Below are 27,571 nucleotides of genomic sequence, written 5' to 3'. Positions count from 1 at the left end.
ATCTCCTGACAAACGAGTCCGTAGGGGAAACCAGATTTACTTAACAACCAGGTTACTAATGTAGCAACAGCTACCACGGTGGCGAGAAAAGTCGTAAACTGGGGCAAAACTCACTGAACAGCAGAAATGCCGGGCTCTGTCGTGGTCGTAAGTCAAGGACCACCTGTACTCATGGGAAGAGAAAGAGGAAGAGTCATTCCAACCAGATGTTTCTCCCTGCCACTGGTCCTTTGCCCCAGACCAACTCATCCTCTCTTCCCCCCCGATTGGTCCAGGAAGCTAAAACTCATCCTTCCTCGGGCTGACTTTGCTTCCTCCTGCAAGCCGAGAGCATATCAGCCTCTGACGCATGATCTCATGTCCTCCCAGGTGGCCTTTGAGCTGGTTGAGTCACCTGCACCAGCCTTGCCCTTCCTCCCTCCTTCCCTCCCTTTCTCCCTTTCCTCTGCCCAGCTGGATGGAAGAGGGGCTGGATGGAGACTGGGCAGGGCATACGCTGAAAAGGTGAAAGTAGATGATGTGGATAGAACAAGAGACGGTGAGAAATGACATCATCAACACCCCAGGTGTGTGCGCACCTGTCCTTCGGGACCAGTTTGCCAGGGAGAATAAACTGGGAGAGACTGGAACATTGCATCCAGTTTTGGTCAGAAAGAGGGTGAGACTCTAGAAAGAGTGTAGAGAAGAGCGAGAAAGATGATTAGGGGACCGGAGGCCTAAAACATATAAAGGCCAGTTGCAGGAATTGGGTATGTCCAATCTGATGAACTAGGTGGCTCAGCGGCTAAGATGCTGAGCTTGTCGATCAGAAAGCGTTCGGCGGTTCAAACCCCTAGCACCGCATAACAGAGTGAGCTCCCGTGACTTGTCCCAGCTTCTGCCAACCTAGCAGTTCGAAAGCATGTAAAAAATGCAAGTAGAAAAAGAGAGACCACCTTTGGTGGGAAGGGAACAACGTTCCATACGCCTTCGCTGTTGAGTCACGTCGGCCACATGACCACGGAGACATCTTCGGACAGCGCTGGCTCTTCGGCTTTGAAACGGAGATGAGCACCGCCCCCTAGAGTCGGGAACGACGAGCACACATGTGCGAGGGGAACCTTTAGGGCCTCAACCTGTAGGGCGATTCCTCTGATCTTGTATGTTCGTAGCCCAGATGTGCCAGCTTGTCCAAATTTTCTTCATTTCTTGACTTGGGGCTGGGGGAGGAACTAGGCGAATCTTTCTCTACCAAGGGAAGCAATTATTTCTCCTCCCGTCTTCCGCCCTGCATCTTTCCCTTGCTCTTCTTTCTTCGGTATCCCTAACCGGCCCAGCTTCTTAGCATGTGAGCCCGGCGTTAAAAGAATTCCACCGGAAACCTTCCTCTCGCATCTAAAAATAAGAATTTGGAGCTCTGCTTGCAAGAGAAGAGGCCACTGGCTCCCAGCGCCTCCATGCATAATGTATGGGGCTGTGTGTAATTATGGCTTTTCCCCGGGAGGGCTGTGGAATTGGGGGGGGTGTAAATCTGTTGCTGGGATGAACATGCCAAGCTGGCAAGCAGTCGGATGGCACAGGAAAGGTCACCTGTCAGCTTCCAGGTGTGCCAGGTGGGAGTTTCTGAAACTCTTTGCACGCAAAGGGGAAGTTTGGATGGACCTTAAGACTCTCGTCCTTGCCCTTCGTTGGTTTTCTGGGACCTGGATGAGTGGTAAGAAAGAACAGTCATTCCGTTATTTAGAGCTTAGGGTTGTTTCACAGGTATCTCTTCCTGACCCCGGGTCGGGTGGTTAAGGCATCAGGTTGAAAATGGGAGAGAGTGAGTTCTAGTCCTGCCTGAGATATAAAAGCTGGCTGGGTGACTTTGGGGACAATCACCAGAAGACTGGGAGTTCTAGTCCCACCTTAGGCATGAAAGCCAGCCAGGTGACTTTGGGCCAATCATCGGGAGATGGTGAGTTCTAGTCCCACCTTAAGCAGAAAAGCCAGCTGGGTAATTTGGGGCCAATCACCAGGAGATGGTGAGTTCTAGTCCCGCCCTTGACATGAAAAATAGCGTGGCGACTTTGGGCCAATCACCAGGTGGCGGAGAGTTCTAGTCCCACCTCAGGCTGGGTGACTTTGGGCCGATTACCAGGAGACTGGGAGTTCTAGTCCCATTTAGCCATGAAAGCCAACTGGGTGACTTTGGGCCAGTCTCTCTCAGCCCAACCCACCTCACAGGGTTGTTGTCGGAAGGACGAGGAAGCTGTGTCAGACATGTTTCGCCGCCTTGGGTTATTTGTAAAAACAATAAGGGCCGGGTGCAAATAATAAACAAAATAAATAAACAACATCCTGTTTTGTAAGGCATTCCCCGCTGTGCATCGAGCTCTTATGAAGAGCCCAGGTGGGCAATTTGGGTGAGACCCTTTCTGCCAAGGTGGCGCCCTCCCTAAGGAATATCTGCGGATTTCAACCATTTCAAAACCAGTCCCTTTTAAAGCAGAGAAGAATCGCCCTATTGCGAATGCTAAGAACCGGAGAAACTACGGTGGGGTTTTTTAAGGCAGCTTTCTGGAAGCTGGGTCCCTCCAGATGCAGTCTGGCAGTGGCATGGGGTGGAGGTGGGGGCGTTTGCACATCTGGAGGTCAACCAAGTAGCTCCGTCGCCAGACCCAGCTGTTTTTCCTAGGGCAGCCTGGCAAGCTGGAGAGCCCAATGGCAAAGAAGCAGGAGGTCCCTAGGCTAGTGATTGCTGGGAAACTGATCTGTGCCTCCCCTGCTGACATGTATCTTAAAGACTAGAAACTTCATTTCAATAAAGGAAAAATGCCAGCTTGGTGTTTTGGGGGTTTTATGGCACGTTAACCTCTGTGTCCGGCACCGACGCTGAATCGTGCTTGGTACAGTTGCTTAGAAACTAGGAAACCTGATTCCTTCTGAATTCCCAAAATGCCTTGCTTGTCGTATTCCAGCACGGTATCTGTATTCACTTGGGGAATTCCCATTCTCACCCAGATGTCCCCGAGGCCCAACAGCTGAAGATGTAAGAGGATGCAGCCAATAAAAACCCTGCTGTGCCCACTCCCTCTTCTTCTTCTTCCCTGTTTGCAAAGTGGTGAATAATAGAACAATTCGATATATATTCAAGGCAGGTTCAACCAGAACTCTGCTGGGAAAATAAGCTGAAAGGTTGCCGTGCTGGAGGGAAGCGCCATCTAGTGGCTGAAAGTGCAAAAGGCGAGCCAGAACAGGGTTTCCCAACCTTGGCCACTTTTAAGAGGGGGTGGACTTCAATTCCCAGAATTCCCCAGTCAGCACTGTTTTCTCAACCTTGGCTACTTTAAGATGGGTGGACTTCAACTCCCAGAATTCCCCAGCCAGCATTGTTTCTCAACCTTGGCCCCTTTAAGACTTCATTTCCCAGAATTCCCCAGCCAGCATTGTTTCTCAACCTCGGCCCCTTTAAGACTTAATCTCCCAGAATTCCCCAGCCAGCATTGTTTCTCAACCTCGGCCCCTTTAAGACTTCATCTCCCAGAATTCCCCAGCCAGCATTGTTTCTCAACCTCGGCCCCTTTAAGACTTCATCTCCCAGAATTCCCCAGCCAGCATTGTTTCTCAACCTCGGCCCCTTTAAGACTTCATCTCCCAGAATTCCCCAGCCAGCATTGTTTCTCAACCTTGGCCCCTTTAAGACTTTATCTCCCAGAATTCCCTAGCCAGCATTGTTTTCTCAACCTTGCAACCAGCATAGCTCACTGGGGAATTGTGGGAGTTGAAGTCCATCCCCTGTTAAAAGTGGCCAGGGTTTAAAACCACTCGTTTAAATTATGTTTTGCCTGGAGGTTTTTAAGAAGGGATTAGACCGCCATTTGTCTCAAACGGTATAGACAGTCTCCTGCTTGAGCAAGGGGTTGGACTAGAAGACCTCCAAGGTCCCTTGCTACTCTGCGATTCTGAGATTGCAGAGCATCTGAGATTACTCAACATGTTTAGCTAGGAATCAAACACGCTTCGTGAGGGCTGAACCCAGCGCCGGTGGAGAAGCAGCCGGAAATATTTTGCATGACAGCTCAATACTCAGAAAGGGAAGAATTAACTAATCAAATTAAGAGAGCCGCCCAACTTAATTGACTCTGGGTGATGCCACATAAACAATCTGCAGGCAGCTGTGAACCCTTATAAAAGTCTAGGATTCTGGGAAACTGAAGCAGACTCGCTTAATGGACAGCAGAGGTGGGACATTGTGAATCTGTTGGAGGTGGGAAGGAGCCATTCTGGTGGGAAGGCTCAGGACCAAGGAAGACGGCTTCCCGGGACCCATTACGGGTAGTCCTCGACTTGTAACAGTTCGTTTAGTGCCCAAAGTTACAACCGCACTGAAAAAAAGGGACTTACGACCAGTTTTCATACTTACGACGGCTGCAGCATCCCCATGGCCCTGTGATCCAAATTCACGTGCTGGCAACTGACTCGTATTTATGACAGTTGCAATATCCCTGGGTCATGTGATCCCTAAATCAACGGGGGAAGCCAGATTAACTTAATGACCATCTTACTCAGGGGTGTCCAAACTTGGGAACTTTAAGACTTGTGGACTTCAGCTCCCAGAATTCCCCAGCCAGCCACAAGTCTTAAAGTTCCCAAGTTTGGACACACCTGATCTTACTAATTTAGCAGCTCTAGAGATTTGCCCAACAACTGTGGCAGGAAAGGTGGTAAAACAGGACAAAGCTCACTTAACAACTGCCTCGCCTACCAGACTTAAAGGTTGGCCTCAATTGTGGTCGTAAGTCGAGGACTACCTGAAGATGGCGTAGTTTGAAGAAAGGAATACCTTGGAGTAAAGATAGTCCTCTAATTACAACCGTGGGGGAGCTTGCCCATTACGGTCGTAAAGAAAGATCAGCCCTGTGACTGACTTGGATTTTATGAAGTTCCTTCCGGCAGTCATTAAGCGAAGGCCACGGCTATAAAACTGGGCGTGACTCGCTTAACGACCGCATCGCTTAGCAACAGTTTGTTCCCAACTGTGGTCGTAAGTTGAGGACTACCTGTAACGTGCTATGTATAGGTCCCTGAGTCCTTGATGGAGGAACCATGGAGCAGAATTGGGTTCTCTTTTATTGAGGTTATGCTTTTATTCCCTTGCCCAGAAAAGCCCGAGGTTGCCGCAGCCACCACAGGAGGGATCATCGGAGGCCTGATAGCGACCATCGTGGCCCTGGCGGTGGTGGCCACCGGAATCCTGATCTGTCGGCAGCAGCAAAAGAACCGGATGGATCCTGAGGAGGACGAGTAAGTGAGTCGGTTGGCTCGGGGAAGGGAGACTGGGGGAGGGAAGAGGGCACCCACCCACCCACCCTGAATTTCCTCGCACTGGGAACAGGCCTCCTTCGGTCAAAGATTGCATTGCTTTGAGTATAAACCAGAAGTAAGCAACGATGGCATCTTTACAACTTGTGGACTTCAACTCCCAGGATTCCTGAGCCAGCATGGCTGGCTCAGGAATTCTGGGAGTTGAAGTCCACAGGTCATAAAGAGGCCATCATTGCCCATTCCTGGTTGGCTCAGGAATTCTGGGAGTTGAAGTCCACAGATCGTAGAGTTGCCGGTTGCCCACCCTTGGCAGAAACCCTGGAGAGGAACTGCATAGCGTGAATGGGTGGGGCTTCAGCTCTAAACAAGGAGGGGTTGGGCCGAAAGGAGGCGGGGCAAGTCTTGCATCCTCCCAATCAAAACCCGAAATGACTCTGTTAGGATCAAATAAGTAGGGGAAGATCTGAGATTCCTCCAATTCTTGCATCCTCCTTTTTTCCCCACAATCAAAAATATGTCCATCTCTGACTTACGTATGATGAAGATGCTGGACTGTCACCAGGAAGAGCCTGCTGTTTCCCCCTGGGTGACTTTGAGCCAGGTGCTCGCTCGTCTCATCCTACCCCACAGGATTGTTGTGAAGAAAAATGGCAGGAAGGAGCCCTTTTGAGCTCTTAAACGAAAGGCAGCACAAAAATCTAAAGCGTGAATTGATGGAGGGGAGGCTGCCCAGATCTTGCTTCACCTGACAACATCTGGGGAGCCTCCCACAGTTGTGTGAAAGCAAACACTCCAATCTCAACCCCATTCTATCGCTTGGCACCGTGCATAAATGTAAAACAAATTACTAAACAGACTCTCGTTTCTTGCTGCCTCTTCAGTTTGGAAGGACCCCCAGCGTACAAGCCGCCCCCTCCTTGCCAACTGTCGGAGGAAACAGAGCCGGTAAGTACCAACTCTGCTCCCAGCATGGTCTGCAGGCATCTGCTTTCGGAATAGCAAGAGTGGGAAGGGACCTTGGAGGTCTTCTAGTCCAACCCCCTGCTCAGGCAGGAAATCCTATACCATATCAAATTCATGGTTATCCAACATCATCTTTAAAACCTCCAGTGTTGGAGCATTTACAATTTCTGGTGGCAAGTCATTCCGCTGGTTAATTGTCCTCACTGCCAGGGATTTGCTCCTTTCGTTCCAGGTTGCTTCTCCCCTTGATTAGTTTCCATCCATTGCTTCTTGTCCTACCCTCAGGCGCTTTGGAGAATAGCTTCACTCCTTCTTCTTTGTGGCAGCCCCTGAGATATTGGAAGACTGCTATCATGTCTCCCTTGGTCCTTCTTTTCATTAAACTAGACATAGCCAATGCCTACAAGGAGTGTGTTGGTGGGACTTTTTGACCATTCTTCCAGAAGTGCATTTGTGAGGTCGCACACTGATGTTGGACGGGTTTACGTGGCCTACCACTTCGTGGCTGAGTTGCTGTCGTTCCCAAACACTCCCACGTTCTTATAACACAGCTGACAGTTGACTGTGGAATATTTAGGAGCAAGGGAATTTCACGACTGGATTTGTTGCCCAGGTGGCATCCTATCACAGTCCCACGCTGGACTTCACTGAGCTCCTGAGAGCGACCCCTTCTTTCACCAATGTTTGTACCAACAGCCTGCCTGCCTAGGGACTTGATTTTATACCCCTGTGGCCATGGAAGTGATCGGAACGCCTGGTTCTGGTTATCTGGATGAGGGAGCGAATACATTTGGCAATATAGTGCATATAAAAATAATAATAGAAATAATTGACAGCGCCTGGAGACTAATTAATAATTAAATAATAAAAATAATTGGCAGTGCCTCGAATAGAAGAGAAAGAACTGGAGAAGGTAACAAAATACAAAGACCTACAAATAGAAATAGGACGACAGTGGCGAAGGCAAGCAAGGGTACTACCAATAGTAATAGTAAATCCTCCTTGGAAAAGTGACGGGATAGGATGAGCGGCAGGGTCTTCTGCTCCAGGTGCCTTCAAACTCTTCAAGGCAATATATCCTGTCAGCTTAGGTGCGATCCTCTCCTTCACCACTTCTCTGGTTTATTCCAGGTTGCCAACGCCGCTGGGGCTGAAAGCCTCCCATTCAAAGCTCCTTACTATGAACCCAACGTCATGGACAATCTCTTTGGAGGGGTCGGTACCCCCGCGAAAGAGGTGAGGGGAAATCTGGTGAACAAACCATCTGAAACGGGTTGACGGCGGAGAACTGGGTGGGCATTATGGCAAGAATCTTCACATCAAACATAGAATGGAATGGGAAATGGAAATGGGAATAGGAGTAGAATTCTTTATTGGCCAGGTGTGATTGGACACACAAAGAATTTGTCTGTGAAATTCCCAGAAGATGACCTAATTAATTTACGAGCCTCGAGACAAAAGTTCAAAAGAAATCCATTCATTTATTAGGATCAACATTCTGGCATGTTCTTCTGCAGAGCCGAAACTGATTGCCGCTTAATTGCGTTTGAACTTTACCCCTGTGTCCCCTCCCCTCTGTCTGGGTCATAAATCACATTCACCAACAAGGTTGTAGAAATATGAGATCCGACTCTGGCCGAAGGTATGCATGGAATCCTCCCTCCAATGCCAATCTGATAATAGTCACGGCAACGCTTTACAAGTTGACATGGTCTTTGGTGCATATGCTCTCAGTGTACGTACATAAATGTACATAAGCCCTCCCAAATTTCATCTTGCGCATCAGAAATCAGACCTCAAAGTGTGGGTAGTCGGGGATGCGCATGTAAGGATTCGGAGACTCCTGGCTGTCTTTTTTCCTTAAGTAATATAAGTCTCTAGTCCTCATGACAGAGAGAAATGATCTACCTCTAGCAAGTATGGAGAGGCTGCCTTCTCCCTCCATAGATGTGATATGGTTGGTGCCACAGTTCTCGTGTTGCAACCTTAAATAGCCACATCTTTTAACTCAGGGTTATCTTGCTTTCTGAAGTTCAGGCCAGGCCGCTGTGGGGCTTGGTGGGTTCACACAACACTATAGGCTGTAGTAAAATGTGATTGGGGATCTTGTCATTTAGTGTGATGTGCTTTGACACCTGCGCTATTGCCTTAGGAGTTTGTGCAAACCAGGCCAAGTACAGTCGGGTCGAACATAGGGTCTTCTGGGAGTCGTGGGGAAGGTGCTGGCCTAAAAACTAGGTGCCTGTGAGTTCTAGTCCCACCTTAGGCCTGAAAGCCCGCTGGATGACTTTGGGCCAATACCCAGGAGACGGGGAGTTCTAATCCAGCCTTAGGCCTGAAAGCCGGCTGGGTGACTTTATGCCAATCACTAGGAGACGGTGAGTTCTAGTTCTGAATTACCCCTCAAAGCTGGCTAGGGGACAGTCCCTTTCTCTCTCAGCCCAACCCACCTCACAGAGCTGTTGTTGTGGAGGGAGTGGGGGAGAAGAGAGGAAGGGATATTTGGTATTTCCGCCTCCTTGAATTACTTATCAAACTAGCTGATAACCTGGGATTGCCCAGGTATTTATTTAATCTTATATTAGACAGGAAAAGGAATGTATTATATCTATAGTGTCAAATCAATCCCCCTTACCAGAGGGAGCCTCCTTGTGGAGTACTGTGAAGCCGTTACCATAGCAACTCCACTGTGCTGTACAGTAAAAGCCATTTTAAGGCACAACAGGCGGTATCTTAACAGAACTTGCATCCAAAATGCACACTATCTCTGTCGAAAGTACTGTCATTTGACACTATAGACATAATTCATTCCTTTTCATTCCAGCAGCCCAGGCGTTCCAAAGTTATGTTGAAACACACACACACACAAACAAAAACTCAACCATTTTTATAGAGAGAGATAAAGGCAGGATAAAAAAAAAATCTAAGAAATAATCAAACGTCAGGTTGTGGGAACGCAGCCTCTGAGTGTTTCATCTTCAGAACACTACAAAAAAAAAACCACTCTGCTGCCCGTCGATAGTAGGACTGCATTATAGTCCCAGTTAATGACTGCCTCCCATCCCCCTCTTCCTTTGCCCCTTCTGCAGGAGGTGCCGCGATACCACGAGCTACCAACGCTGGAGGAACGAGAGGCGGCAGGCGAGGCCGGCCCCAGTCTGGAAGACGAATATTTAGACCAGATCAACCCCATCTATAACACCCTCTCCTTTGCGGCCACGGAGGACGACGAGGCTTTGTGCTCTCTGCCCACCGATAAGGCCTTCGTGATGTCCAGAGCCATGTACGTCTAAATCTACCGGCTAATCTCAACGGCCACAGTCCAAAAAAACAAACCCGGGATGCTGCTAAAAAGATACCCCATGTTGGTCCTGGAGAGAAGCGGTTTCTTTCTCCATCATATCCTCTTAGGTACCTGTCTCCATCTCCCGGACCTTCCAGCTTGCACACACGCCTTAGTTGGGCAAGACCCTCTCTTGCTTAGAAGGGTTTCACTACTTTGTGCCTTCCACGCCAATCCAGGCAGAACCAGTATTCCTTCCAGCCTTCCAGTAGTTTTGACCAATCTGTGCTCTTGACTTCTTAAGACTTTCCGTTCTGGATCTTTCCTCCAAGGGCTCCAGGCCTGAGATCTATTAGATCTTCCAACCGACCTGTGCTGCTTCTGAACCCCCGCCAGGATGTTGCCATCCAGGGAATGTAGTTGAATGCTTGGGGATCTGTTTACAATGAGGTGGAAGCTCTCTCGACACCCGGTCGTACTGTGGGGCTGCAACCTGTAAGTGCCTTGCACCTTCACCTCCCTGGTCCTCCCATCTTCCCCAGATTTTATCCCCTACCACGAGGCTGCAGGCAATCTTGTTAAAAGATTCACAGGAGCCAGCCTGATCTAATTCTGAATTCTGAATTGCAGGGTTGAGCAAAGCCTTTTTAAAAACTGCAGTGACGGTCCTCATGGGGTTTATTTTTTGCCCACAGTCTGTGTAAAATTAGGCTCGATTAAGCCTAATTCTTGAACCCTTCAAAAAACATTAAAAAAAAAAGTCATACGCAGATAGGTTATATCTGAGACCAGGTATAAGGATTGGGCCATTCCAGCGTCAAGCTGAGCATGCATGGAGAATTTCCAAAAAAGATGCATGGAGGGGAATTCTGAAATGAATCATGCAGGGATAGTTTTGTAAGACTCCTTATTAATCCTGCCCCTAATTCCACTGCATTGCATGGAGAAGTTCTGTTGGAAGTAGGCTAAAAGCACAATTAAACTCTGCTAGGAAAAGGCTTATCCTAAAGATGCAGCTTTGAGAAAAAAAAAAAAACACCAGCATATACACTCCCCCAATCGTTGTGAATTAACCAGTTAGTAAGGTTTCCTGTGTATTGCACAAAGGCGGCCAAAAAAATAAAATAAACCACAGGATTTGTACGCTGACACTTGTGAGGCCCTCAGTCTGACCCGGATGCTCCCTCACTGAAGTTCCCAATCCAGGAGGGGCGGACGGTAGACAGCCTTCCAGATTTCTAAATGGGAGCTTGCTCCGTTTAGTAAAACTGGTGTGCCAAACTATTTCTGCTTTTGTTTTGTTTCTTTAGCATTCCGACACAGGCTCCAGTTGTTATTTGAATTGTGATTTTGGCATCCCCAGGTCTTTGGTTCTGCTTCCGTTAATACTCTAGTCCTTTTGGGCTCCTGACCTGAAAATGTGAAAGGGTGGTGTGTTTTTTTTCCCGGATTGCCGTTCTTGAGTTGGATGTTTTTAAAACTACATTTTAAATAAATGATCTTTTTTTTTTAATGAGTTAATTTAGCATTCCGACGCAGTCTTCTTACGCACTGCCACTGCTGCTGTTTTTTTCTAGATGCGGGTACCAATTGGCACTCTGGGATTTTTTAATTGTGTTTATGATTTTGTTGTCATAGCTGTTGCTCGCCTAATTCTGCTAACAAGACCTGAATCTCAGGGTCAACGGAAGGGAACAATTGTCACACACAAGCACACTATACCTTTTTTTTTTTTTCCCTCCTGCTATCTTTTACGTGCCTCAATCTGACACTTTTGAGGGGTTGAATTTCAGCACTAGAGGGAAATTTTTATACTCCGGATAGATGTTTGTTAAAAAATAAATAAATACAATTTTCCAAATCTATTTGGCTGCCACAGTGTGTTCTGTTGATGGGGAAAGGGAGCAGTGTCCCCTTTTGAGCTTTGTAAGTCTTTCCAAACTTGACGCCTTCCAGATGTGGGACCCCAATTCTTAAACTGCTCAGCCAGCAGGTTCATTGTATTTGTAGTCTGATGCTTCAGGAGGATTTGGGCAACCTTGAAGGCAGGGGCGGGGGGGGGGGGAGCTGTTCATGGTGCATTTTGCCTTAACTGCCAGGAAAGGGTAGCAGAATAAATGCAGATGTGTTCTAAGCCGATGGAAATGATTGTATTGCAAATAACAAATGCAAGAAACCATTTCAGAAATAGGTGCATGTTTTTGAAAAGCAACTCTGCAGAATTGGAAGGGACCTTGGAGGTCTTCCAATCCAGTGGTCACCGACCAGTGGTTCGTGTTACCACTGGTGGTCTGCTGAAAAATTATTTGCATTATTTATATTGGACTAAATATTATTTATCTTTTTTTTAAAAATCATATTAGTGGTCTGCAGGATTTAAAGTTATGATTTTAGTGGCCCCTGAGGTCCGAAAGGTTGGCGACCCCTGTTCTAGTCCAACCCCCTGCTCAAGGAGACCCTATACCATTCCAGACAATTGGTTGTCCAGTCTCTTCTTAAAAACCTCCATTGTTGGAGACAAGTTGTTCCACTGAATAATTGTTCTCGCAATCTGGAAATTTCTCCTTAGTTCTGGGCAAGCCCATTTCATTTCACGTGGCCCAAGGGACCAGAATATTACAATTTGGCTTTCAGGTGTGCAACGTTCCCCCATCCAGATGCTTTCCCAGCACATTGGACAGCTAGTCCTAAAGAACAGGCTGGCTGAGAGTGATGGGAGTTGTAGTCCTCCTGGAGAAGACCAGGTTGAGGATGGCTTGCCTCCACTAGGGACCAGGCAGAGAGTGACAGCCTTGCCCTGAGGACAGGATGCACTAGATGGATATCCCCCCTTCCCCAAGGGTGGTGGTGGTTAGAAACCATCATTTTCTGGGGTGCAGTGAAAATAGGGTGGAAGGACCCCGTGAACGACCCATATAGCACGTGCGGTTGCAAAGATGAGAGCTGCTGCAATCAAACTGGCGGGAGAGAAATTATTCCCTAAAGAAAATACATATTTAGCCAGGATGCTCCTCCTAAGGAGGAGCCTAGAAACCGTCTAAAAGGGTTTCCATGGAAACCATTGGAGCGGGCCCGAAAGGGCGAGCCACCCACTTCTCTATGGTTTCCGCGGGCGCCTCTGGCCCAGACACTCACTGGTGGCCGCGCTGCACTTCGGGATAGCCACCTGACCTTGCGCCCGCTCTTCACCGCTGACCTTGTTTCTTCAGCCCCGCCTCTTTCCGAGCCGAAGCCCCGAGTGGCGCCCCAAGTTCCTCTCCGTATGTAAAGTGACCAATGAAAACTCAGCCCGGCGCCACCAATCATCCGAGAGGAACCAGATTTATTCCACAATCTGCCCAATCGAGACGACCCTTGGCGGCGCGTGACGTCCCGGCAGCCAGCCAATGGGAATCCCTCTTTGAGGAAGGAAGCGGCGGGACTTCGGCGGAGGCCTAAACTCCATGAGGGCTTGCATGGTCCCGGGGAAGGGGCGCGGCTTTGACGGAAAGCCGGCCAATAGCGGCGAGACTAGGCTGGGCGAGGGCGGGGCCCAGAGCCTCGCGGGCCAATGGCAGCGGCGGAGGGGCGGGGCCCGGGAGCAAGCGTGTTCGGGTGTCTCCCGGCTCCAGCCCTCGTTGCCGCTGCTCCCGCCGCCGCCGCCGCCGCGTGAGTTGGGAATCCCGGGGAGGAGGGTTCGCGCGGGCGGGAGAGAGCCCGGTCTGGCCGGGGAAGGGAGGCCTGCCCTCGGGGAAGCGGAGGACGCCGGGCAAGGGCCGGAGGGGGGTCAGCACCTGGCGGCCTTGGGGCGGGATCCGGCCCGGAGATGGGCTCTTTTTTGGCCCAGCGAGCGGGGAACCCCCTGCCCGGCCCAGGCGGAGGTTCCTCTTCCCCGCCGTCCCTTGCGCAACTCCTGGCGGGAAGCTTTTGGAATGAAAAGGGTGGGATGGTTCCTTTGGCCCAAAGACTCTGAGTGGAGCTACGAGGGCTGCGGCTGCGGAAGCGGTCAAGATGCCTGCAGGGCAAGGGAAGAAGCCTCGGTCCATCAGAATAGCAGAGGGCTGGAAGGGACCTCGGAGGTCTTCTAGTCTCTAACCCCCTGCACAAGCTCATAGGCCATTTCAATCAATCAGTCAATCAGAATAAAGCTGGAAGGGACCTTGGAGGTCTTCTAGTCCAGCCCCCTGCTCAAGCAGGAGACCTTAGATCATATCAATCAATCAATTGGAGACCCTAGATAACCAATCAATCAGAATAAAGCTGGAAGGGACCTGGGAGGTCTTCTAATCCAGCCCCCTGTTCAAGTAGAAGACCCTAGACCAGATCAATCAATCAGAATAAAGCTGGAAGGGACCTTGGAGGTCTTCTAGTCCAGCCCCCTGCTCAAACAGGAGACCTTAGATCATATCAATCAATCAATCAGAATAAAGCTGGAAGGGACCTTGGAGGTCTTCTAGTCCAGCCCCCTGCTCAAGCAGGAGACCTTAGATCATATCAATCAATCAATTGGAGACCCTAGATAACCAATCAATCAGAATAAAGCTGGAAGGGACCTGGGAGGTCTTCTAGTCCAGCCCCCTGTTCAAGTAGAAGACCCTAGACCAGATCAATCAATCAGAATAAAGCTGGAAGGGACCTTGGAAGTCTTCTAGTCCAACCCCCTGCTCAAGCAGGAGACCTTAGATCATATAAATCAATCAATCAGAATAAAGCTGGAAGGGACCTTGGAGGTCTTCTAGTCCAACCCCCTGCTCAAGCAGGAGCCCTTAGACCATTCCAGACAAACGGCTGTCCAGTCTCTTAAAAGCCTCCAGTGATGAAGCAACAAACTTACATTGTTATGAGTTTGAGATCCTTCATGCCAGAGATTGCTTTTGGTTCCTTCATCTTTGTTTCCAGGTAAATATCGGTGGGAGGTTGAGTGCAGAGCGATATCAATTAAACCAAAGTGCTCGGGACTCTGTGAAAAGGCTGCAAGTTACTGACTGGCAGCAGAACTGAAATTAAGGGCAAAACCCACACTGGGAGCCTATTCGTGATTTCCAGAAGAACAAGAGTTGGAAGGGACCTTGGAGGTCTGCTAATCCAGCCCCCTGCTCAAGCAGGAGGCCCGATAACCATTGCAGACAAACGTTTGTCCAATCTCTTCTTAAAAACTTCCCATGTTGGAGTATTTACCAGTTCGTTGGGCGTGGCATGGTGGGCGTGGCAGGGGAAGGATACTGCAAAATCCCCATTCCCTCCCGATCAGTTGGGGGACTCGGGAGGCAGAGAATAGATGGGGATGGGGCCAGCCAGAGGTGGTATTTGCCGGTTCTCCGAACTACCGAAATTTTCCGCTACCGGTTCTCCAGAACTGGCCAGAATCTGCTGAATGCCCCACCTCTTCCTGACTATAAAAAATATCCGTTAAATGACTTACTTCCAGAAGTTGTGGGTGCTCCATCACGGGATGCTTTGAGGACAGCAAACTTGTCTGGAATGTGGTATAGCAGTGTTTCTCAACCTTAAGGACTTTAAGTCCTGTGGACTTCAACTTCCAGAATCCCCCAGCCAGCTGGCTGGAGAATTCTGGGAGTTGAAATCCACAGGACTTAAAGTCGCCAAGGTTGAGAAACACTGTGGTATAGGATCTCCTGCTTGAGCAGGGGGCTGGACTAGAAGACCTCCAAGGTCCCTTCCAGCTCTGTTATTCTGTAAATCAGGGCTAGGCTCCCAGTTTGACTTTTGCCCCTTTGTCCCAATTCTGCTTCTAGTGAGTAATTTTCACAAGAGTTCACACACTTTGATTAATTGTTATCACTCTGCACACACACAGACACACACACCTATATTTACCCAGAAACAAACATGAAAAAACCAATGGCACCTCTGGCATGAAGGATCTCAAACTCATAACTTAGATAAGTTAGTTGATTGACAGCCGTGGCCACTGTTTCTCCTGAATGTACAGTATAAGGCACCTTGCGTCCTTGATGGGCTGATGCAAAATCGAGAATAGTGTGGCCTCCTTGTGGCGTTCTAGACAAGAGGGCACCGTTGCAATCTGCTTTGCACATGAGAGTAAAGGAAGAGACTCCCTTGACATGCTTCCTGTTCACCAGCCATGCTTTGCTCCATGGATTTGCATGAAGTGTGTTAGCCGAAAAGGACAGCGCTTGAGACCCTCTTTGGGGAAGGCAATGGGCACTTCTGAAGACCTAAACTAGGGGTGTCAAACGCAAGGTCAGGGGGTCAGATCTGGCCCATGGGGGCACCTTGGAAACAGTGAAGGACCAGCCTGCGGTGCCTTTGCTAGCAAAAATGGAGCTTTTCATTGGCAGAGGGTTGCAGGAGGCCGTCACAGCTGAAAACAGCTTGGGAGCCCATTTTCCCCAGCAGAGGGTTGCAGGAGGCTGTCGCAGCCGAAAACGGAGCTCGGGAGCCCGTTTTCACTGGCAGAGCACTCGGGCCACCACAGGTGCCCTCGACACGAGTGCCGTTGAGCTGACCAGGCCTACCCCAGCCCCCTCCAGGTCGAACACAACCCTGATGCGGCCCTCAATGAAATCGAGTTTGACACCCCCGGCCTAAACTATCTTGCCATGTAATAAGCAGCTCTTTTTCTACTCTCTAGTTTACACCATGGGCAACGTCCTGGCTGCCAGCTCTCCGGCACCCCCTCCTACAGTGTCGGGACCAGGCTCAGGCTTAGTATCGGTACCACCGGGTTTCACCATGCCTCCTGTCACCGGACTGATTCCCCCCGTGCAAGATCGCAGTGCAGAAGAAAAATGCGACCAGCTCCCTAACCCCGGCACTTTTGAGGAATGTCATCGGAAGTGCAAAGGTAAATCGCATTTGTGTGTCGTGTGGTGCGACTGCGGCATCAACCACAACCTTAACTTGCTTTATCCAGAGGCATGGACCTCTGTGAGCCATGGTGGCGCAGTGGTTAGAGTGCAGTACTGCAGGCTACTTCTGCCGACTGCCGACTGCCTGACAGTGCGAATCTCACCAGGCTGAAAGTTGACTCAGCCTCCCATCCTTCCGAGATGGGTCAAACCTAGTTTGTTAGGGGCAAGATGCTGACTCTGCAAACCGCTTAGAGAGGGCTGTAAAAGCACTGTATAAAGCGGTAAAAAGGTAAAGGTTCCCCTCGCAAGTATATGCTAGTCGTTCCTGACTCTAGGGGGCGGTGCTCATCTCCATTTCAAAGCCGAGGAGCCAGCACTGTCCAAAGACGTCTCCGTGGTCATGTAGCTGGCATAACTAAAGGGCAAAGGCACACGGAACGCTGTTACCTTCCCACCAAAGGTGGTCCCTATTTTTCTACTTGCATTTTTTTTAACGTGCTTTCAAACTGCTAGGTTGGCAGAAGCTGGGACAAATCACCGGAGCTCACTCCGTTACGCGGCGCTGCGGATTCGAACCGCTGAACTGCCAACCTTCTGATCGACAAGCTCAATATCTTAGCCACTGAGCCATCACCTCCCTATATGGGATTTTGTAAAAACGCATGTGCCTAATATAAGCCCTACCCCACAAAATAAGCCCTACGTAAGCGCCTGCGCAGCTGGTCGTGCGCCCATTCCATCTGATTGCTCACAGTGCCGTGGCCATGAGGCAAGGGAGGGGGGGAGTGGAGCTGCCCTACGGACCCCGCACTGGCTTACCTTAGCCCCCCCCCCAGCCAGGCCATCTGCACCCCGACACCTGCCTCATGGCTGCAGCACTAGTGCATATTTTGGGGGCCAAAAGAACATAAGACCCAGTCTTATTTTCAGGGAAACACGGGCAGTGTAGACATTTTGACAATTGGTTTCCACCAATCCTCCTCCTCTCTAGTTTTAACTAGCCATACCGGATTTTGCAGAAGCAAATAGGTCAGCGGGAGAAAAGCAGCCACTGACCGCCGTCTCCCTCTCCGTTCCTTCTTTCGTTTGCAGAATTGTTTCCTATCCAAATGGAGGGGGTGAAACTAACAGTAAACAAAGGCCTCAGCAATCACTTTCAGGTAAGAGCATGACTGTGTGACAAATCAGTGAGAGAGGGGGCGACCTGTAGCCCTCCAGGTGTTCAGTTCTGCACCCCAGCGGCTGGGCAGATGTTGCAAGATCTGGAGTGCCTGAAGGAAGGATTAAATTCTTTCTCTACTTGCATTCTGCTTTTGGATGGTCTTGCTTTCCTTAAAACGGTCGGCCTGTGATCAACAATCTCTTGTAAACTCCACCAAAATGCAGCATTCTTAAGTGCTGTCAAAACTGCCCCAGGTTCCTTCTCCTTAATATTTCCCTTCCATCTAGGCCCGCGATGGGGAGCCTATGGCACACGCGTGCCACAGGTGGCAACCAGAGCCCTCTCTGCAGGCATGCCAGTCATCACGCTGGCCCAGCTCCACCACGCATGCACTTCCCGCCGGCCAGCTGGTCTTCGTGCCCCATTTTGAGCCTGGAAGGCCTCCTGCACCAACCTCGAAGCCAAGGGGGACGGGGCACATGCGCAGGAGGGACACTCACATGCACGAGGGAGCGCTCACATTGCATTTGGGGGGTTTGCATGCACGCGTGAAAGAGAACTCGGCACCCAAAAGGTTAGCCATCTAGGCTTTTGATGAAGGCCTTCAATTCATTCATCAACCAATAATATTTGCTCAATGCATGGCCAGCAAAATTATTTAAAAGAACAAAAACAAGAGTGAAGCAAGCGAATGCAATGATAATATCACCAACCGGTTGGTTCCTTCCTTCCTTCCTTCCTTCCTTCCTTCCTTCCTTCCTTCCTTCCTTCCTTCCTTCCTTCCTTCCTTTCTTCCTTCATTGCCAATTGGTATATTATTTTTATATCCTATCGCCTCTAGCCAGCACAAGCAGGAGTGAGAGATGATAAGCTTGGTAGTCCAAACCTGGGACCTTAGAGGTCTTCTAGTCCAACCCGCTGCCCGAGCAGGAGACCCTACACCATTTCAATCTATCAGAATAGAGCTGGAAGGGACCTTAGAGGTCTTCTGGAGGGATGATAGGCTTGGAGGTCTTCTAGTGCTGTGGCTCGGGACCCCTTTGGGGGTCGAACGACCCTTTCACAGGGGTCGCCTAAGACCATAGGAAAACACGTATTTTCGATGGTCTTAGGAACCGAGACACCAATTTGATGGTTGGGGGTCACCACGACATGAGGAACTGTATTAAAGGGTCGCCGCATTGGGAAGGTTGAGAACCACTGTTCTAGAGGGATGATAGGCTTTGTAGTCCAACTCTGGAAGGCCACGCCTTGCCCGTTTCTGCTTTCAGGGCTCCACATGTACAACGGGGAAATAATGTGCCAGGGAACTCCTTTGCACACTTACTGGGAAACCAATGGATTTAGGGTGGATTTATTCACAAGTCAGTCTTTTGCACGTGGCCAGTGAGTTTAAAACAGAGGTGATGGTTTTCAGGTGGTTTCCCCCAATTTTAATTCCTGTGATACTTCTCCGCTTTTTTTCCGGAAACAAAGTCCCGGAGGAATCGGCGAGCTGCGATGTAGACACGGCTGCATCTCTGCGCTGACACTGCTGTGCGCAAATCGTAATTTTTTTCCCCCCTCCTCGGCGTGTTTGTCCGGGGTCTTCCACGTCGTTCCATTGGGGCGCATCCGCTTTTATTATATAAGCACGCTTCTCGTTTGAAGGATCTTGTGTGGTGCTTCTTTCTTGCCTTGGATCCCCCGGCGCATATCTGCTGAGACTCCTTCTCCTAAGTGTCCAATTTCTAACCGGAAGGTTCCGTTGTTTCTTTCTTCAGGTTAATCATACGGTGGCCCTCAGCACAGTCGGGGACTCCAACTATCACTTCGGGGCGACGTATGTCGGGACAAAACAGCTAAGCCCCACAGAGGTAGGTTTACATAACACTGAATCAGGATGGGACTTGTGCTACTTTGATGCCTGTTGAGTATCTTAGTTGGATGTCTGTTTTCCCTCCCTCCTCCCCCCTCCCCCAAGTCTGAGCTGTTCAGAGATCTGCATATGTGGAACTGATTAGGGTAGATTGCAGAGGTAACCCCAAAATACTATTTTATCATATTTTATCTATATCTTCAATTATTGTATTCTATCTCAATTTCATCTTAGACTGTGTTTTATCCCCATTTCAAATCGTATTTTATTCCAGTTCCATTTTAAATTGCTTTTATCAAATGGTAGTAATAATTTGTTTCTGGAACTTTGCACTTTGATTAGCCCAAGGGCTAATCAATAAAGACTCAATGTCAATTTCAGCTTTAAAGTAGTATTTCGCAACCTGGGTCATGTTAAGATATGTGGATTTCAACTCCCAGCCAGCATGGTAGGCTGGCTGGGGAATTCTGGGGGTTGAAGTCCACACATCGTAAAGTGGCCACAATTAAGAAACGCTACTAAGAAGCTGTTAGCAACAGAAGAAAGAATGTAGAAAAGGTGGAGAAAGAGGGCAGAGAAGAGCAACAAAGATGATTAGGGGACTGGAGACTAAAACATATGAAGAACGGTTGCATGAACTGGGTATGTTTAGCTTAAGAGAAAGAAGGACTAGGGGAGACATGATAGCAGTGTTCCAATATCTCAGGGGTTGCCACAAAGAAGAGGGAGTCAAACTATTCTCCAAAGTACCTGAGGGCAGAACAAGAAGCAATGGGTGGAAACTAATCAAGGAGAGAAGCAACTTAGAACTGAGGAGAAACTTCCTGACAATTAGAACAATTAATCAGTGGAACAGAAGTTTCCTCCAGAAGTTGTGAATGCCCCACACTGGAAGTCTTTAAGAAGATGCTGGATAGCCATCTGTCTGAAACGGTATAGGGTTTCCTGCCTAGGCAGGGGGTTGGACTAGAAGACCTCCAAGGTCCCTTCCAACTCTACTATTGTATTGTATTGTATTGTATTGTATTGTATTGTATTAAAGAACCTTAGCAGAGCCTGCACTGAGCAGGCAGTTGAGCTAGATGATCTCTTGAGTTCCCTTCTCACTTTCTGTGAAACTTTAGACTCTGTGTCATATTGTATAGTAATCTTCCTTTTTGGAATGCAAAAGTAAAGTATAAAATTGGTAAAATACAGGTGCAAATGGAAGAGGTTTAATTTGTCACAGAGATTATCATTTTCCAATATACAGGAAGTCTGTGTCTTACAATGGCTCATTTAGTGCCTGTTTGACGTTCCAACGGCACTGAAAAAAGCGACTTGTGACATTTTTCACACTTATGACCATTGCGGCCTCCCCGTGGCCACGTGATCAAATTCAGGTGCTTGGCAACTGACTTGTCTTTATGACGGTCGCATCGTCTTGGGCAGGGGGGAGGTTTCACGTGATCTCCTTTTGCGACCTTCTGACAAGTCAAGGGGGAAGCCAGATTCACTTAACGGCCGCGCACACTACCTTAACACCTGCAGGGATTCGCTTAACGATTGTGGCAAGAAAAAAAATCGCCGAGCGGAGCAAAGCTCACTTGACCCAAAGTCTCGCTTTTAGCAACGCAAATTTTGGGCTCCGTTGCGATCGTAAGTCGAGGACTCCCTGTACTTATTTTTCAGTGCCCATTGTAACCTCGAGCCGACGGTCGTAAATGGAGAACTCGCTAGCGACGCTTTCAACCCTGTTTCCTGGAGAAACGTGGGTTGTAATTGCTCGCCAGTTCTAGTCCTTGAGGAGTAGAAGACCGCCAAGGTCTCTTCCCTTGCTCAAACATGCCGCTTCTTCTTTCTCTCAGGCCTTTCCGGTGCTGGTGGGTGACATGGACAACAGTGGCAGCCTTAATGCACAGATTATCCACCAGCTCACAAACAAAGTTCGGTCGAAGGTGGCGTTTCAGGTAGGCGTCCTTTGGGCCCACCCCGATCCCGGTTTCCCCGTAAAATTGAGCCACGATGAGCGTTTCTTCCCAATATGCTGACTTAACGTGAATCCCTCCCTTCTAAGCCATGGTGGCTGTTTACCAGGATTGCATATTGCGTTGCGTCGTAAACGGGGCCACCTTCCATTTCCAAAACACCTGCAGGAATCGCACTGCGCGTTCGTAATTGTGTCCAATTGTTTATTGCAAGACATGTAATTGGCACCCCCTGCTGGTCAGTTTTTGAATATCTCTCAAATTTTGAACATCCTCCTCCCGTGCCTCTGCCTTCCCCTCCTGCTTCCTGCTCCTCCTCTCCATAAACCCAACTCCCTTCTAGCACTGATGACGTTACCTGGTTGGGTCCCGAAACGTCTCTAAGAAAACAACCCTGAGCTCCACATATTCTTTCCTGTAACTCTTCAAATGCAGACCAGTCTTCTTTGCTTCCCCTCTCCAGACGCAGCAAGCCAAATTTGTGAACTGGCAGGTGGACAGCGAATACCGAGGTACAGATTTCACCACTGCTGTCACGCTAGGGAACCCCGATGTTTTAGTAGGCTCAGGTGAGCAGATTGCATCATCCCATTCCTTTTCTTGCTATCCAGAAGCCTTCAGTTCTGACCTGGGCTTCCCCCCCAAAAGCAGGAGGCAGATTCCTGGTCCCGAAAGAACCTCTTTTACTAAACGAAGGTGAATTCCTCCCATTCCCATTCAGCCAAGGCCTGGCAAACAGTCTTTCAAAGGAGTATTTAGGAGCACAGACCTTATCTAGCTTGGAAAGCTGCCATGTGAATATTTTCCAAAGGAGGTGCTGTGCAAGGAAAGGCTGGGCACAGAGTCTCGGAGATTCACGGACAGATCTTCACACTCCTGAAATGAATGAATGAACGAACGAATTGTTTCCTGCAAAAGCCCCCTCCCCTTTCGCTCCTCTTTTATTTCCTCTGGGAGGGGCCATTCACCGTCCACCTGTGACTTTACTCCCAAGTCGACCCCTGTTCTTTAGCTGTTCCCTTCGTCTGGCAACTCTGCGCATGCGCACACTGGGAACAGGCTCCAGCTGTTCTTCTGCCTCACTGATGTCTGACTCTGAAGGCAGCTGATAACTGTCAGACGGCTCTTTCCCCCTCTCTGCCTCCGACACAGAGCCCTCATCCGAGCCTTCCCCAGACTCCAGGACTGTCCCATGTCTCTCTTCAGCCTCCTCACTGTCCGATTCTGCTGCCAGCTCCTTCCTGCTTGGGCTGACCTTTGATTCAGCCCCTGACCTTTCCTGACAGGGCTGCCCAGCGGGGGTCTTTCCTGGGGGATCAAGAAAGCCCCCCACCCCCCGGCCATGTTGTTGAACAGCCCCTCCTCCCCATCTGCATTCCACAGGAATCCTAGTGGCACATTACCTGCAGAGCATCACGCCGTGCCTGGCGCTGGGCGGGGAGCTGGTGTACCATCGACGAGCAGGGGAAGAAGGGACCGTCATGTCTTTCGCTGGAAAGTACACAGGTACCAACAGCAATTTCTTTTTGGGGGTGGGGGGTGTTTGCATGACACCAGCCATTTTTGGACTTTTGGGGGTGCAGGTCAGCCTGGGCATGTTTGTGGTTTAGTGGGAAAGTGGAACTTGGCAGCTGGACTTATGTCTCCCAAGAGGGGAGATCTAGAACAGGGGTCTCCAATCTCGGCAACTCTAAGACTTGTGGACTTCAACTCCCAGAGCTGGCAGAGGAATTCTGAGAGTTGAAGTCCTCAAGTCTTAAAAGTTGCCAACATAGAACAGCTCACCCCTGCCAACTTCCCATGGGGCAATTCAACTCTGTGTTACCGTATTTCTCAGAGTATGAGATGCACCTTTTCCCTCCCCAAAAAGAGGGTGAAAATCTGGGTGCCCTCTTACACCGAATACAGCATTCTTGCCCTCCCAAAACCCCTCCCCTTTGCAGAAATTGCCGTGCATAGCCATTAGGAGGCTTCCAGAGTGCTCCTGGGGGCTGGGGAGGGCAGAACCAGGAGCATTCTATAAGCTGCCTGAAGGCTATGCATGCCCTTTTTTCGACAAAATACGGTCCCGTTTTCACAAAAAACGGGCTGTTTTGGGGAGCTTTGCAGAGTGCAGAAACGTTTTTTTGCCCCTTCAAAATCTTGGTGGGATTTTAGAAACAGTAAATGAAATGCCAGTATGTGGTTGTGTATTAAATTTTGGTATATTTTATGACGAAGGACGTTTGAACAATCATAGTCAAATAAAAGTGGAGGTAAGACGATGGTAATGTGTATAAACGTCTGAGTTAAAAGATACTAGAGTTAATACGAACTATACTTGATGACGGTGGAAGAGATGCACGGAAGCCTTTTGCAACCAACTGAAACACTTTCTACAGTATGTAAAGAAGGAAGATTTTTATGTATTACGTTTGTTTTGAAAAATAAAAATAAAATTTGCAGGAAAAAAAAAATCTTGGTGTGTCTTATACTCCGAAAAATACTTCACTCTCTCTTAAATTTTATTATTGGGGACCACGTTTTCGTCGAAATTATTGTAGCTCTTGTACAGGTTAAGGCCTGGGCTTAACAAGTCGAGGTTCCTCTTGTAGTCGTAAATCGAGGATTCTCTATAGTGGTGACGTCACTCAGTCTGGGGCGGGGTCAATACATGAGGATTTCATGCAGATGATCTTGGTCCCCCCAAGTAAGACCTTCTCCCTTCTCCCATCTTCCACAGCGCCAAACTGGATCGCGACGCTGACAGTAGGACAGGCCGGAGCGCACGCCACGTATTACCACAAAGCCAGCGACCAGGTGAGCGGCTTTCGGGAGACGAGGCGTGGAAGAGGGGTGGAAACCCCCCTCTTTAAAGCTGCTGCATCTTTCTCCCCTCCCCCGGGGATTGCTGAATTGAACCCTTCCGGGATAAGGTGCAGCCTGCTTTTAAAAGAGCTGCAGTCAAATCCCTCATCGTTTGAAGGGATTTTTTGGGGAGGTGGCAGGCGCCACTGACCTGGCTCTCCTGTCTTCTCTCTGGTCCGGCTCTCCAGTTGCAAGTGGGGGTGGAATTCGAAGGCAGCACCCGCATGCAAGACACCAGCGCGACCTTTGGGTACCAGCTGGATTTACCCAAAGCCAACCTCCTTTTCAAAGGTATGGAACTCTTGGAATTGATTCCCCTGTGGGTGTGGGTGTCTGTGGGTGTTTTCAGTGAAATGAATCAAAACGATGGCTTGACTTGCGGCTGCTCGTTTAGTGACCGTTTCCAAGTTACGGCAGCCCTGGCAAAAGGGGCTTTTACAACCCGGTCCTCGCCCTTAGGACTGATGCAGTTCAGACGATCAGAATCTGGACAACTGTACAACGATCAGGCTGGGCAATTGAGAGATGGGAGACCCTTAAAAAAAACTCCCATACCCAATTTATCTATCTATATATCTGTCCATCCACCCATCTCTCTCTAGCTGTCTATCTATCTCTGTCTTTCTATCTGTCTGTCTCTCTGTTCATCCAACTATCCATTTATCTTTATGTTTGTCTGTCCGTCTGTATCTATCTGTTTTTCTGTGTTTCTCCATCTGTCCATTGATCTCTTTCTATCTGTCCCATCTCTGCCTGTCTCCTACCTATCCATTTATGCATCCATCCACCGATCTCTGTCTCCCTGTCCATCCACCCATCTTATTTATCCACCCATCTATCTGTTTTTCCATTTTTCCATCTATCTCTCTCAGTCTGTCTGTCTATCCATTTATCTTTATCCATCTCTGTCTCCTATCTATCCGACTATCCATTTATGCATCCATCCATCCATCCCTGTCTGTCTATCTATCCATCCATCTATTTATCCACCCATCCATCTATCCATCTGCCTCTCTCAGTCTGTCTGTCTCTCTCTGTCTATCCATTGATCTCTATCCATCTCTGCCTGCCTGTTTGTCTACCTCCTGCCGTTATTACATTGTATACATTTATTATAGTTATTTATTGTAATTATCGCTCCTTTGTTTACACGTTCCTCCCCCCCCCCAATCTTTTTTTAAAACTCCAATTCCTCTCCGTCCTCCAGGCTCCATCGACAGCAACTGGATTGTGGGGGCCGCCTTGGAAAAGAAGTTGATCCCGTTGCCCCTAACGCTGGCCATGGGCGCATTCCTCAACCACCGCAAGAACAAATTCCAGTGCGGCTTTGGCCTGACCATCGGTTAAACTGCCCTTCCTCCTCCTTCCTCCTCCTCCTCCTCCTCCTCTTCACCACCTTCAGTGCAGTTCGTGGCCCCGTTTCCCTCCCGCCTGCATCCTTGTCTGGCCGGAGGTAGCCCTTGGTGGGGCAGGAAGGGAAGGGAGCTCATGCGGGGGTGGAGAGCAAGAAGGAGGCCTCCCACCCACAAGGGGAGGCTGGCGGTTTTCAGAGAGCGAGGGGCTTTGGGCCAAAATACGGTTCACAAGATCCACGGGGCAACGCATGGCTGCCTCCTGCCACCAGGGGGAGCTCTAGCATCGGGAATCGTCCTTTCCCAGGGATGGAGATGTCAGAAGTCTGAGGCTTAGGGGAGCTTAGCCCCCCCTCCCACCCACCCCCTATTTCCCCTCCATTCCCCCCCCCCTTTTCCTCCCTCCATGCAGGAAAGAGACAGCCAACTGTGACGGTTTTCCAAAAAGAAAAATCCGTAGGACCTGCGTTTTTAAAAAAACTTCTCTTCCCACTCTACAGAGACTTCCTTTGTTGGGTTTATATATACATACATACACGCACACACACACAGACACACACGCATGCTGGTCTTGTTGTATTTGGGTCTTTTCCCGTGTAAGATTGTACAATCGTACACGGGAAAAGACCCGAATACAACGAGACCAGCATACCTACACTATCTATTGGGGATAGATATCCCCAATAAACCAAACAAAGGGACGGTTCTGTACAGTCGGAAGGGAAGTATATATATATATATATATATATTGGTTCTCGCTTCCCTGATAGCTTTGCCAAAAGATGAAGGGCAATTGTGATATTGTCGAGCCTGTTTTGTGGGGCCCCCGATTGCACCTTCCCTCCCTCCCCCCCCTTCCTGTTGGCTTTGCCAAAAGGTAAACTGCAATTGTGTTTTTTTTCAGGCCTGTTTTGGGGGCTCCCTTACTTCCCTCAAAATCCTCCCTCCCTCCCTCCCTCCCTTCCATCCTTCCTTCCTTCCCTCCCTCCTTCAAAGTCTTCCCTCCCTTCCCCCTCCCTCCCTCCCTTCCTTCCCTCAAAATCCTTCCTTCCCCTCCTCCCTCCTTCCTGTTGTCTTTGCCAAAAGGTAAACTCTAATTGTGTTTTTTTCAGGCCTGTTTTGGGGGCTCCCTCCCTTCCTTCCTTCTTTCCTTCCTTCCTTTTGAGTTTGCCAAAGGATTAACAGCGATTGTGATTTTCTGTGGCCTGTTTTGGGGGTACCCTTCCTTCCTTCCCTCCCTCCCTCCCTCCCTGCTGCCTGGGCCCTCAGCTTATGCTGGAGCTGCCATTGTCTCGCTGCCTTTTCTGGATGTACGAAAACAGTTTCTCCGACCTTCCCCCACTCCCCCCCCCGATACAGACCCCCCCCCTCTTCAGTTGACGCCTCTGTCCTGTGCATGAAAGAAAGCTTTAAGGGACCACCGGAGCAAGCGAGAGGGGGAGCTGCCTTGCCGTCTGTCACTCCCAGGCCCTACGGAGTTTGTGGGGGAAATGTCTGCACTGCCCTTCCCTTCCGCCACCAGAGACTGCGTGTAAATCATGTTTATAAGTTATGGGGAGTGGGGGGCAAAAAGAAAAAAAAAGGATCTTTTACAAATGGAACACAAAACAACCTCAACAGGGGAGCTGCCTCCCTCCTCTGCAAAGTTCAGAATATCTGGTTTCAATAAAACCCATCTACCACACTCCCCGTCTGGCCCTTCTCTCTCGTTACTGATTTCTGGGGGACCTCGGCGGCAGGCGAGGGGCGAGGGAGAAAAGCCTGTGGAGATTCTCAGTCATCCGCGTCACGGTTGTCCCAAAGGTGCTTTTTTCGAAAGGCAACTGGACTTACTTGTGTTTTTTTTTACCCCCCCTTGAAGGGGTTTCGCTTCTCATCCAAGAAGCTTCTTCAGTTCTGACTGACACCATTTCTTCACTCAGAACTGAAGAAGCTTCTGGGATGAGAAGCGAAACCCCTTCAAGGAAAAAAAAACACCCCAAGGAAGTGCAGTTGCCTTTGGAAAACGCACCTCTGGGCTAAGGAGAAGAATTTGTGG

General features: G+C 49.3%; 2 protein-coding genes across 4 annotated transcripts in view; both read left to right on the top strand.

The window, feature by feature from the left end:
- NECTIN2 (nectin cell adhesion molecule 2) overlaps positions 1–11,397 on the top strand; it is a 67,732-nt gene extending 56,335 nt beyond the window's left edge. The window contains exons 6-9 of the mRNA XM_081962636.1: positions 5,124–5,265; positions 6,168–6,231; positions 7,381–7,485; positions 9,339–11,397. Coding sequence (XP_081818762.1) covers positions 5,124–5,265; positions 6,168–6,231; positions 7,381–7,485; positions 9,339–9,542 — 515 coding nt within the window. The 3' untranslated portion in view covers positions 9,543–11,397. The remainder of the gene's footprint in view (positions 1–5,123; positions 5,266–6,167; positions 6,232–7,380; positions 7,486–9,338) is intronic.
- Positions 11,398–12,972: 1,575 nt separating this feature from the next.
- TOMM40 (translocase of outer mitochondrial membrane 40) lies at positions 12,973–27,217 on the top strand. 3 transcript variants are annotated; one of them, XR_014176157.1, is made up of 11 exons: positions 12,973–13,180; positions 16,128–16,340; positions 17,440–17,507; positions 19,273–19,365; positions 21,215–21,316; positions 21,798–21,903; positions 22,718–22,840; positions 24,057–24,133; positions 24,370–24,472; positions 25,389–26,410; positions 26,620–27,217. XR_014176157.1 is itself a non-coding variant. In XM_081962235.1 (10 exons), the coding sequence occupies exons 1-10, from the start codon at positions 12,976–12,978 to the stop codon at positions 25,526–25,528; spliced, it is 1,227 nt and encodes a 408-aa protein (XP_081818361.1). In that variant the 5' UTR covers positions 12,973–12,975; the 3' UTR covers positions 25,529–27,217. The 3 variants fall into 3 exon arrangements, 2 of the variants coding, with proteins under 2 accessions (XP_081818361.1, XP_081818360.1); XM_081962235.1 differs by having other exon boundaries at positions 12,973–13,177; positions 25,389–27,217; XM_081962234.1 differs by having other exon boundaries at positions 25,389–27,217.
- The last annotated feature ends 354 nt before the right edge of the window (positions 27,218–27,571 follow it).

This window comes from Natrix helvetica, assembly GCF_964273705.1.
Source record: "Natrix helvetica genome assembly, chromosome: 9".
In the NCBI taxonomy this organism is placed as follows: Eukaryota; Metazoa; Chordata; class Lepidosauria; order Squamata; family Natricidae; genus Natrix; species Natrix helvetica.
This window is presented reverse-complemented; position numbering and strand designations above follow the sequence as displayed.

Coding starts and splice junctions, on each gene's coding strand:
- TOMM40 (XM_081962234.1), top strand. CDS start 12,976: ATGAGGGCTTGCATGGTCCCGGGGAAGGGGCGCGGCTTTGACGGAAAG. Junction 16,341..17,439: donor ATGTCATCGGAAGTGCAAAG/GTAAATCGCATT, acceptor TTTCGTTTGCAG/AATTGTTTCCTATCCAAATG. Junction 24,473..25,388: donor AGCCAACCTCCTTTTCAAAG/GTATGGAACTCT, acceptor TCCGTCCTCCAG/GCTCCATCGACAGCAACTGG.